Source organism: Poecilia reticulata, chromosome 13 (genome assembly GCF_904066995.2).
Source record: "Poecilia reticulata chromosome 13, P_reticulata-male-v2, whole genome shotgun sequence".
Classification (NCBI taxonomy): Eukaryota; Metazoa; Chordata; class Actinopteri; order Cyprinodontiformes; family Poeciliidae; genus Poecilia; species Poecilia reticulata.
The window spans coordinates 19,540,603-19,553,870 of NC_088842.1; the positions used below are offsets into that span (position 1 = coordinate 19,540,603).

The 13,268-nt window shown below is 37.6% G+C and overlaps 1 protein-coding gene across 2 annotated transcripts in view; it reads right to left on the bottom strand.

Annotated features, from left to right (window-relative positions):
- Window positions 1-7,153: 7,153 nt before the first annotated feature.
- The window catches only part of LOC145554551 (calmodulin regulator protein PCP4-like), a 36,321-nt gene continuing 30,206 nt past the window's right edge, over window positions 7,154-13,268 (bottom strand). The window contains exon 2 of one of the 2 annotated variants that reach the window (XM_081614595.1): window positions 7,154-7,790. In XM_081614595.1, coding sequence (XP_081470721.1) covers window positions 7,660-7,790 — 131 coding nt within the window. In that variant the 3' untranslated portion in view covers window positions 7,154-7,659. The remainder of the gene's footprint in view (window positions 7,791-13,268) is intronic. The other variant, XR_014090530.1, reaches the window with a different exon arrangement.

Below are 13,268 nucleotides of genomic sequence, written 5' to 3' on the forward strand. Positions count from 1 at the left end.
AGGGTTCTTTTAAAGCATTCCACAACCTTGTAAATCACTAGTGGGTTGTTGCTTTTGATCATTTTGAAGAGCAGTTCTCTAACTGCGTCTTCATTGCCCCAGAGAAGTTGCAGGATGTCTCGGCAGGCTTTTTTTTCCATTTTGTCATAAAAGACAAAATCTATATCCTTGACTTCTTTCCATATTTTTGGAGCAAGCTTTCTCTGGACCGGTTCGGTGTCCTTCCTTTTGTAATGCCCATAGCTAGATCTGTAACTGGACTTGTAAATCAATCTCCAAAGAATATTTTGAACCATAACTCTCCTTTCTTCTTCTGTTCCATGTCTGAATCCCATCCTGTTTGCGTCCCTCAAAAATTGTTCAGGGTCCATGGTTTCCTGAGTATAATCTTCACTCAGGCAGTTTTCATCTGCGTACAAGTCTTCAGTTGGAAAAAAAGTCTTTCGGATCTTTCTTTTGGTAGACGCTAACATTTTCTTTGGAGGAACAGGATTCTCCAGGTGCTTTTTGAATTTTTCCACGATGACTTGGTGTCCTTCTGGGTGTTCCACTAGTGCGATTAAATGCAGTCCACTGGCAAAGTGGAATGCATCTCTCGCAAGACTCTGGAAAATCCTTTCACCAAGCTCTTCTGAAACCTCAGAGAGTACATTCACATTTATATCTCCAGTTTTTCTCAAAAGTAAGATCAAAATTTTGCTATGTTGTTCCTCAAAGACTTGTCGGACAAGATGCAGAGTTGGTCCATCTGCAGCCTTTTCAATCACTTCCCACAAAAGTTCACTGAGAAAGTTTCTCTTTTTGTAATCTGGGCTTCTTTGACCAGGATGAACTTTGCTGGACAATGTCTTTTTCACTTTCGTCCAAAAAGAAACCTTAGGTTTCACATCCATTTCTCTCTGTTGGCTTTCGTCATTCATCTTTATTGTGCTGAGCTAAAACGTCCAAATGAATCTCGAGTTGACTGACTTGTTAACTGATTTGTGGTAACTGATCAGAGAATTAACTGATCAGTTGGTGATGTCATGGACTCTATGACATCATAAAGTCATCCTCAGAAGGGCCTCATGACACATACATCATTTGACGTCATGCTGATGACATCATTGTCAGCAGCATGGCAACTGTTGCTAAGGGTAAAAATAGCACGCAGTGAGCATGCGCTCTGAAAAAAAAATTAATCTGTGGCCACTAAATGCATTATTCCCGCAAGTCTGAACTGGCAGTGATTTGCGCAGCTTAACAGGAGGGGCCAGGGAACCATTGGCCCCTACACTTACCGCCCACCCATTTTTATTTGTTATTTGGGTTCCATCTCCTAACAGGCATAGAGCAAATGTCAGGGGAACCACAACATGACCTGGGCCGGTCTATGAGTCAAACAAACCTCTTGTGATGCCCACTGGTGTGTGAAAAAAAAAGTAAAAAAAAGGAGCATTTAAATGTTTATGGGGTTATGATGATAATAATAATAATAATAATAATAATAATAATATTTTACTTGTTAACAGGGGTTAAAGATGATGGGTGCAGTAACGGTGTTTCACCGGTATGTGGTGCATGGGAACTCTGAGCTGCCAGTTGCTCTGCAGTTTCTCATAAGCTGAGAGAAATTGGAGTAACAGACTGCGTCTCCCGTGTGCTAATTTACTTGAGGTGAGAATAACCCTCAAGTTTATTTTAACCAGTGGTGGAGAAAGTACTCAAAAAATGTACTTAAGTAAAAGTACAAATACACAGACAAAAATGTACTCAAGTAAAAGTAAAACTACCACATTAGCATTTGTACTTAAGTAAAAGTTAAAAAAGTACTGGCTTTTAAAAATACTTAAGTATTAAAAGTAAAAGTGCTTGCTGAATGGATTACCTAATCGCTAATATCATTAAGTGTCCCGATCGTATTTAATTTTAATACATTAGAAATGTGCCATTTTAATGAACAATGCCACAGATAAAGCATGTTTTTATTATGTTTACAGTATGTGATTACTTACTATGTGATTCTATGCATCATACTTTCAGGGATGGAAACGTCTTGTCTCCTGTCCTAACATAACATGAACTTCACTTTTTTTTTTGCTACTAGTGGCTTTTATTTTTAAAGAAATCCAACAGAAAGTGGATGGAAAGAAGGTGGGTGGGAGAGGACAGGCAACCAAGGAGCCAGTAGCAGAGTTGTAGTCAAGGTCACCGACCCAAGACCAAGTCAAGAAGACCAGCACCCCGCGCTACGTGACACAAAAAAAATTAACTTTTACTTATCAAAATTGCTTCTCAAATTGATCTGAAAGATCCACATTCCCATAAAAAACTAATTAAATACTTAAGAGCTTAAATAAATGCAATCAGTAAAGATCCGTCCAGAAGAATCGGATCTTTCCTGAATGTACCAGCGTTGTCCCATATTTGCAACACCTCAGTCAACACCTCCACACAATAATTCAGGGCATGAATGACAACTTTTTTTCATCGCAGATGCAACATGTGTGTCTACGTCAGTACAGCTAGCTTTGCTAGCATCACGTCCACAGATCTTACCTTTCTTTAAGCTTTCCTTCCAAGTGACGCTAAAAGTTGGACGAAGTCCCCACCGTCTGTGAAAGCGAAGCGCTGCTGATTTTACATGTAGCCATATCAATTTATGTAGCGCTATTATATTACTGATGATTAGACTCGCTCAGAGGAAACCACTGCGCATGTCTGGAGCTTTGCGTGCGAGTAAAGGTGGAGGCGATGGGTGACAACAGACACGTAAGTTACGATATTGCTCGGATTTTACGGCGCCACCTTACGTCCCTGAACTTCACATTTTAACGGAAAAAAAGAGCAACGCGACTTGGATGTAACGAGTAACGCGACAGTTTGTAGAAATGTAGTGAAGTAGAAAGTACAGATACTTACTGTAAAATGTAGTGGAGTAAAAGTAGAAAGTATCCATTATTAAATCTACTTAAGTAAAGTACAGATACACGAAAATTGTACTTAAGTACAGTAACGAAGTACTTCGTTACTTCCCACCACTGTGCTGTTTTCTTGAGACATTTCACTTGAAAAAACGCCGGCTTTCAAAACAAATTATTTTCTCGAGAAAATGTAGAGGGGAGATCTTGATGTTGTGCACAGATAGAGTCTAAGAGGTGAGGAGTCTAATTATGTGGACTCCAGTGGCAGCATCAGTCAGTCGTACGCACAGTAGGCTGTTATTTTTGACAATGAAATCCCTCACTGCGCACTCACAGACTCACTCGTTATTTAGAGCAAATCCATGCTGCTATTTGAGTGACAAGCTACTAATGACTAATGCAATTTTAATGAATTGAACCTAGAGGAGTCATCTATCTCTAAATCTAATGGGACCATTGGACCAAAGCTCAGAAAAGACAAACAATACAACCATAGAACAAAAATAATGTTTGCCTGAACTAAGATACTTTAAAAACCATTTATGTCTTCTTCTTTTTTTTTTGACTAGATGTATTCATTTGATTAAATATATTTGCAAAACATTATGTGTGACCCAAAGATGAAAATGTCAGTTTTCATAAGAACACAGATGAATAATTACCATCTGTGTCCACACAGTGTGAAATTAAGTTCTGTGGCTGTCAGGACACAAACAAATAAAACAGTAACATATCACAAAAAAAAAAAAAAAAAACAGGATTCATTTTTCCTCACTAATGCAGAGCGGATTCAGGCAGAAATCAGCTAATAGACTATAACTAAAACACATCTAGCTGTTTCACCCACTACCTCCAGATATTAAAGATTTACTCTGCCATCTGCGGGGGGGAAATTCTTCTCCATAGGCAGCACAGACGGCACGGCACACAGTGACTTTCACTGTCCTGTTCTCAGTGCATGTGGAAATACACTTACAGTGCATGCATCACCATGGTATTAGCGCCACAATGGCCTGCACAGCACATATCTGCTATATTTGTTCTCAGAAACACAAACAAAGGTGCCTCTGTTGACTTCAGAAACCAAACTCTAATTTTTTATTTATTTTTTTTCCAAATCAGACAACTCTTTTTAAGAGTGAGTAATAAGCCAGAAAAACACTAAACACAGGCAGATGAAGACACAATGGACTGACTGAGAAGAGAGCACAGAAGAGGAGCTTATATGATATGAGATCAGAACCAAATGTGCATATGCTTCGTGATGATTCTAGTAGGGGACACTGACAGTAACAAAAAGAGGAGTCTGCCATTCCTATGGGAGTAACGCTACCCTCTACGGACACCGAGACTTGGCAGGAGGCTTTTTAATAATAATTAGGTGGTGAAAACAAAGTAACCAAGTAAACAAACAAGAAACTCCACTGAGACTGCCTCTTCAAGGAGAAAGCAAAAATTGAAAGACATGGACACTTTTAAAGAACCAGGATAGCTTTACAAAGCCTGCTTTGAGTTAGTAGGTTGATACAGCTGAGTTCCAATGATCCACCGTCCAACATCACAAACTAGACCAATCACTGCTTTTAGCAGCGATTATATTTCCATAGGTAAAATAATTTAACAGTGGATGTAGTAGAGTAATAGCTGATTCTGTGCAACTGAAACATTAATTGGAAGGAGCACCTTCAGACTGGATGAGGAATTGCCTCTGAAATGTTTGTTTTAACAAGAAAACACCCCAAACACACCAGTAAACGAGCAGCATCTGGATCAGCAGCTCAAACTTTATTCCGGCAGACCAACTTGTGTTTTTGCCAAAAACGAGAAATTGTGGAATGTTGTCCAATTCTGCTGAGCTGGAATACATTCTTCTTAATTTGTGTGGTTTAGAATATTAGGGAGTTTCCAGTGCATTTGTGAGCACAGGAATAAAAAAAATAAAAAAATCTACTTCAAAGATTTTTAACACTGACTTTTTTTAACATCTGTGTAATTTTAAGTGTAAACATTACTGAGACATTTTATGTTTTTTAACCCCAGACTGAAAGATGTGAGGATGTACTTTCTTATGCGCTTTTTAGAAATCACAAGCCATTCGCCTGCAGATAACATAAAACTGTACATTTTTCCTCACCATTTTAATCCTCACAGGTTTACAAAGTTAATCTGAGGGATCAATTTCTTGTGGTGTAAAAGGTTATCACTGACCTAAATTAGCTCAAACCCCAGTTGTATCCAGTCATGAACCTGAATGTATGGGAATCAGCTCAACTTCAAGGGCTGAATGGAAAAAAAACCCTTAAAACAGAGTTTATACTTTTTCCACTTTTAGTAACATTTGGTTTAATTTAAAAAGAAATGATACATGCACCGGTTTTCACTGGAAAGTAACATTTCTACTTGGACATTACTATGAAATTTCAAGAAATACAGAAAACTGCTTTTATCTAAGAACTAACTCTGATATACAAACATCATCAAGTGCTATTTTGTGTCCAGTGCTGTATCTGTTTGTGATGTTCACAGTTTTAGTCATTTTTAGGATGATATTCCTTCCTCCTTCTGATCCTTAACACTTAACTTTGGACACCGCTACTCTAGAAAGTTCCCCACCTCTCGTCCAATGACTGCTGGAAATGGATACAAACCCCAGCTGGATGTTCACCCTGACACAAAATCCTTAATTTGCCAATCATTTTACCTGTTTTATCTTAATTATTTTTGTTGAGCTATGTTTCATGTTATTCAGCAGTCTCCTGAGAAGGGACTGTATTTCTAAAGCCTCCACTTTTTGACAGAACCTGATTTAGGTGGAAAACAAAACTATAATTCTACAATTTAAAAGTAAAACCAAGCAAATCTTTATTTGTTGTTACAAGATGTAATCAGATTGAAGGAATCAGAAGCTAATACTCTATTTTCCTTATTTCTTTTGGGGGGGGGGACCTTTTTTTCTGTATGTATGATTATAAAACTGTTGTATCTATCTGAACAACTGGGGGTGGGATAACAGAAATGTTTACTTGGTCTTACTTTATTTGAATAATGAAAATGAAAAATCATTGGCAAAGAGAAGTGAAAATAGGTCAGCTTTCATATAATGTGAGACCCTTAATCCTTAAAATTTTGCTTGCAAAGTAAATTATTCACTTCATAACATCACTTCCCATCTATGTAAATAAAAATCATACAAATATGCTAATCGCCATCCAAACTAATCAAATGTGCTTTTATTTTATATGGTGTTTATGTTTGTTTTGTGGCACTCATGGAGGAAAAAACACCTCCTGCAGTCACAATTTGTTCAGAATTAGATAAATAGTTTAAATTTCTGCACAGCATCTTCTAGGAACATAAAGGAAAAATCACGTTTTTTATTAATTTCTTAGCATCTTGTATCTTGTTTTCAAAACGTTTGCTTACATTTTCATTTTGAAAGCAGGACTTCATGTCTTTCTTCTCATCTCTACTCGGAGTAAATCTCTGCTTGCAGAACTCTCTGCTCGCTTACAAAATGTTTTCTGCTTGCTTTTGGAACAGAAATGCACCATCGCCTGGCAACTTCTCAGCCAATAGAATGAAAGTGTTCTACTGGGTGTGTTTGTTTCCTTCCAACGTGTGTGAATGTGTGATTACTATTGATTGTAGCAACCTGTGCAACCCACTGGATGTAGGGAGAAACAACGTCAGCTTTCTGCTTTAATACACTAAACATCTGGCAGCAGTGTGCTACTGATCACTATCAGCTACCGATCTTAGGCAGGAGTTTATGTACTTAACCACAGAAAATGGATCAACAGATCCGACCGTGTTACAACATAGTCACAACGTGATATCTATTGAGATCCCCCATATGTGCTCTCAAATTATGGCAGAAAAAATCCCCCATACAAAACCAATAATCAGATTATAAACCTCACTTAAACTAATTTATTTGGCTTTTTTAAAACTAATTTATTTCAATTTGAGAAGAGTGACTCCCTTCCAACCCCCCAGTGGTAAAATTTGACTTTCCAAAAATTGATGGCGTCTAAGTTGTTGGGTGCTAAAAGCTGAGAGAAGCTCAGTGGGAATCTGCTGGTTGGCTTTACGAGCAGAAGGTCATCAAGCTGGGAAGTAAACAAACTCAACCAACCTCATTCAGACAACTTTCTATTTTTAGTTTGATCATGAGAGTAGAGTGCTTGCAGCACTCTGAAAAAGCACATGCAGCTTGATGTAAAAGATTGTAGTGTTTTTATGCACAGACACATTTTTCACGCAGGTTTTATTTATTCAATGTACACTGACACAGAGCTTTGACAGAACCATGCAGGTAAGAAAAATGTTTCAGGGCGAAACAAAAAGCTCCTGGGCAGATTTCCTAAGAGCAAGCTTTAACACCAGCTCAGGAAACAGTCCTGGGTGCAGAACAGGAAGGACTAGCATAGGTAAGACTACCAGGATAAGTACAAAAACATAGAGAACTTATCATATATGGAACATGATTGGCAGGACAGAAACCCAAATCCTTAACCTTTTTTCTAGTATCTATTGATACAGCAGTCAAAAATAATAAATTACAGCAATCATAATGACAGGGTAATGAGAATTCACAGACATAGTCATAAGCTTAACAGGCTATAGCATTCCCTTCCCCACCCAAGCCTTTCACCACCCATCAGTTTCAACAGGTATGAATTTGTTTACATGCAAATGTCACACCGGCGTCAGAGTGCCATCGCTTCCACATGGCGACAGATCGACGTAACGCTCACTAGGACTTCTCAACTTGCTTCTTCTTCTGGAACTTCCTGAACTGGCTCTGGATGGTGACCGCCGCCTTTTCGGTCTCTGGGGCGTCCATATCAATGTCAAAATCCTCTGGGATGTCCACCTTGGGCTCCTCTGGACAGGGGAAAACAGTAAATGGTTGAGCGAAGAAATTTAGTTATTTTTTTCATTTATGAAATTCCTAAGCAATTCTCAAGTTACTGATCTTGGAAATGTTTTTCTTTTGAGGTTAAACGTCTTAACAAGAGCTGAAAGTTGTGCAATGCAAAGCTTTAATCTGCTGTGATGAAGACGCTGGAAGGACCGCTGGAAACAATTTACAGCCATAAAGATAAAATGTGCAGAGCTTTATAAAAGCTTTAATTTGTAAGAACGACATATATTATTTACTCTAAAAGTGGAGCATAATTGTGAAGTGGAAGGAAAATAAAACTTGGTTTTTGATGGGGTTTTTTTTTTACAAGTAAAAAAAATCTTAAAAATGCAGGATTTGGTCCACCTCCTTTTGATCTGATACCACTAAATTAAACCCAGAGTAACTTTAAAAACGGTTTGGGAACCACTGGAGGAGCAGGATGAAACTGATTCAAGTATCAGACATTAGACACGAGCACTTTAGAAGACGATAACCTGCTCCTGCTGACCAAAGGGGGTTGGGTGCCACTGAGCTGATTTTGTCCGAGCCGCAGCTAAATGAGGCTCGGCAGCTAGCATGGATGATAGCACATCGTAAGAGCAAATTCTTGTGCATGACGTTATATTAGTCCACAAACCTGAGCAAGATATATCAGATATATCTGATATATCAGATATATCTTCAGATATTTCTGAAGATAGGATACATTTATCTTCACCCAGTGATGGGCTGATGACTTGTGCCCCTTTGGTTTGCTTTATTGGATCAAGTGAGTAGAAAATAAAAGCAGGGCAGATCAGAACTCTGCAAAAGCATGGCAAGATGATGTTGACTTCAGACAGTAACACAGAGACTCGGTGTGTTGCAACATTAACTTGCTTCCTGTTCTGACAACTGTAATCCAATTGCTGCTGTTGAATCAAACAACAAAGCTATTTTTGTGTCTTTGCACATTCACTTATTATTTCTCAACACAGAATTGTGGAGTTTTGTCTGTTTTGTTTTTTTCTCTTTATGCCCTGAACAAAATATTGATCTGGTGGAGTCTGATCTGCGGAGGTTTCTGTAGACAACCACATGACAGGAGAGGCCAAAAGCAGAGAGGAGACTCATGTGTCGACTGTGCAGCTAATCTGCAGGTTCTCTTGGGGCTGAGTCTGAGTACCTCTCTCTTGCAGCTAAAGGAGGAAGCACTAACTGCTGTGTCAAGGCGAGCTTTGAATCCTGCATTAATTGATATTGAATTTTCCAACGCTCTGATGCCTGCTGCTTTCATCCCTGCGGTTTTAGCTGCTGGGCTGTGCCCTTTGCTGTCTGCAGTGTCAATCGCAGTCCTGCTGTTAATCTTTATTTGATAAATTGTTGCTTTTTAACTTCAGAGTTTGTCATAGTTGAGAGCAAAGAAAATGGTCAAACTGGCTGCTGTCCTGTGAGAAGTCGAACTTCTGCTCCAGTGTCGAGTCTGTTTTAGTCTCTAGCAAAATTTCTTGTAGGACTCTTCCAGGTTGATCCATCTTCACATCAACACTCAGCAGCTTCCCCATCCCTTCTTAAATAAAAAAAGATCCCCACAGCATGATGATTCCAACACCATGTGTCACCATGGGGATGGTGTGTTCAGTGTAATATACAGAGTCAGTTTTTACTCCCAGAGAACAACTTCTTCTGCGTCTTTGTGTCCTACTTCCTGTAAAACAATGGTTACAGCTAGAAACTAGTGACCAGGCCTGAAATCTGGGTGTAGTGATGGACTCAGACCTGAACATTCAGACGCACATAAAGACAATTGCAAAGTTGGCATTCTATCACCTAAAGAATATTTCTTGGCTTAAAGTACTAATACTAATGTTTTTATTTTCAGTCAAATTGATTACTGCAACAGTGTCTTCACAGATCTGCTTAAGAAGTCAAGCAGAGTAAATTAAAGATTTTTCCTAGAATAAATTTTTTAAAAGTATTTTTCCGTTTAGTTCACAATTATGCACTACCTGGCATTGGTCTTTTAAATAAAATCCCAATAAATTACTGGTGTTCATAGTAGTAAAGTGGCAAAATGTTGAGAAAGGTTAAAGTGGTATGAATACATTTTCCACAATTGAAGACTTGCATGACTCACTCTGTAAACTGGAAGGCTTCAAGCTGAAATTTTACATATTAAACATTTAATGCCTGATCAGCCAATGGAAAGAACAGGTTCAGTAAATCAACTCTGATGTGGTTCCTGAAGTGTGTAAAGACAGATTTTGGTCTTACATCGACCAAATGACCTCAGATGTTTGTTATTCCCTCATATATCTGGATTTGTACAGAACCCAGGTGATTTTATTTAAAAGTAAAGCCGTAGACTTTTGGGCTATAGTGAATTTAAACCTTTTCCTTCATGCAGTAATTTATATATGTTTGTACTTTTTTTTTTCTTCAATTTATCTTTACTCAGTTTGCAACTGCATGGCAAATTCTGAATGAAACAAATACATGTATGCAGCATTTTCTGTCGAACATGAGTTTTATTAGTAATATGAAAAGTTTACTGAGCAAATTCTTTTTACCAGCATTTATGTTTGCGCTGTGTGTGTTTGTTTAGTTACTGCAAATTAATGAGGTCATTGTTTTAGGATTCAGGCATGAGTCTGCCGACCATTATCTTGATTAAAATCTTTCAGACCCGGGATAAGATTTCCATCCCTCTTTAAGACCGAGGGCAGAAACTGAATGTGACAATGATGGATGATTCTCAGTTTGAGGATTTGCCTCCTCATCATGCACCAACACAATGAATTATCAGTGTGACTGTCTTAAACAAATGAGTGTGCAATCGCTGCTGCAGAGGTGTCAGAGCAGATCATCGCTTTCAGCGGAGGACCAAAATAATTTATTGTGTGTTGGGCCTTTTAGAATTAAAAGCTTGTTAAGGAGATTGACTTATTTTAAAAAACAATTTGATGGCTCACTGCTAAATTATGTGTTCACAAGTCATGTAATGTGGCATCTGTTACTTTTGCTTTGACACGTAATGGCAACAGCAGACGGAGGGGCTTTTAACATATTTATGATATAATCCTAATATTGAATAACCAACGGATGAAATTTGAGGGTCGAGAAATGAGAAATCTAAACATTAACTTCTCTTTTGTATTTTGAACACGAGGTATTGCCTCGCTGAGGTCCTGATCGTTGGCTAAGACTGAAACCAAACTTGAAGCCAGAGCAGTGGTTCACTCCAGCGCCACTTGTGGCAGAAAGGAGAATTACACAAACCGAAATATGATCAACAAGTTCCATTCGACTTGTGATGGAAGTCTGAGTGTAGAACAGGAAATTATGTCACAGGCGAGTTGGAAGGATTCCAGTTGCAATTAGCAAGTTGCTAATTTCTCTAATAATTTCCTTAATTTTGTTAGCGCACATAAAGAACATGTTACGCAAACTGCGTCTCACTAATTTAAAGACATTGTTGAGAAAAATTATTATTTTGAGTGTTTAACACAGTTTAAACCTTTTAGAACGAATTTCTTAAGTTTGAACAGGTTTGTGTGAGTGATTTAAAACCCGAAGAACTATTGCTGTTTAAAGTACAAAGGAGAATAGAGAATCTGCAAGAGAATTTTGGCTCAGACCCCTGGAGTCTTATCATTAAAGACAGGAGGTCATAAATTAACATATGCAGGAAGGTGGAGGACATTATCACTTGAATTACTCTGAGAAAGGGAACTTTGGTCGGTTCACGTAACCAGGATGAGAAGTTTTCCAGAACTAACATCTGACATGGTGCAAAAAACTGAATATAACATAAAATGTTTTAAATCACTAACATTTAATTTGTAAGACATTTTTCTTAGTTATTAATAACATGTTTTGACTAAAAATTCTATTATCTTGTTTTAGAATTAATTTAGTTAATGATGAATGTATTTGAAATTGTATTATTTCTGAATATATTAGAATCACATGAAAATGTTTTGTTTAGTATTAGAAAATACTTAGGTTTATGGTGAATTAATGTCTTAATTCTTATTTGTTTCTAATTCCTAATTAGAAACAGGAATTGTACTTCATTATTTTCTGTTGATATTATATCTATTGCTTTTGGTTTGATATCAGGACTAAACTTTGGAGATGCTGAGTGCAGAAGAACAAATTGGGTTTTTGGAGAACTTTTCATTGAATTAAAATACAGTATTAAAGGTTTGTTCCTGGCAGAGCAGAAGAGAAACCAGAATTTCACAGCTACCTGTGAGGTTCCTGCATCTGTTTCTCTTTGCCCAGATGGCTGTAGAGCCACAGGAGGCCGGATACTGTTAAGAAAATAAATTTAAAATAAGTTAGTTTTAGAATTTATTATGACTTGATTGAAATACCATAATTATAGTTTTAAAATTTATAACATATTCTGACCTATTGATATATTTTACTGTAGTTAAAGCAGATTGTTTGCCAAGATCTTCTGATCTGCTCTTTGTCTGTTGGGAAACAATCAGTAGGAAGTTCTAGCTTTTCACACTGATTTGTGAAAGCCATAAACCACCATGAATTCGGAGAGTCTGCTTCCACCTTATTTAACAAAAGGTGTTTGATCTTGCGACCAAACTGCGGGACTTTTTTCTAAATTTAAAAGGGCCAGAGATGCCTTCCAATTGGTCAAGTAGAGATACGCCTTATTTGAATACATTAAAGAGGAAAACACACCTACAGGTATAAAAGTTTGTGCACAAGGGAAACAATTCAGAAAAAAGCTGATTTATTTTACTTCTGCACCAGCTCTTTCTCCAAGGACGTCCTTGATATTTCTTTGTCTTCTTGTCTCAGGTAACAATGTTTGTATCTGTCTTTCTTTAGTTTCCTGTACTATCTTATATTTTCTTCTGATTGGATTAAATCCTGTAATTCTGTGACGTCAACACGCATTGTTGTGTTTTTGTCCCCGCACGTGGCCACGCGAGAAAACCCGGGATCAAAAGGAAGTATCAGAGCCAGAGTTTTGCTAAATTTACCAGTAATATAAAAATTCTTCCTTAACAACATCTACACCACCGGGGAAGCTAACAATGTATGAGCTAGCTACCCATCAGCCAAATCTTTCCCAGTCACAATTATGACTTCAGGAGGATTCCTATAGTACTTTTGACTAGGAACTTGGAAATCATATCTGTCTCTGAGCTAATTGATTATATAGTGAACAAATATACACAAATATTCCAATTTTCTCCCGGCTTTTCTATTAGGTACCCATGTACTGAATGGATTCCATTCTGTGGAGTGGAGATGCAAAATATTGTTTTCAAAAATATTTTACAAATAATAATTTGATGCACTTGTATCTGGTCTCCTTTACTCTGATACAGTGCAAATAAACTGGGTTTAATAGGCAAATAATCCTGTAAGCACATAGAGTCCGTCTGTGACTAATTTATTCTCAACATGTCAGGTCTCAGAGGTTTGACAGTAAACAATAAAAA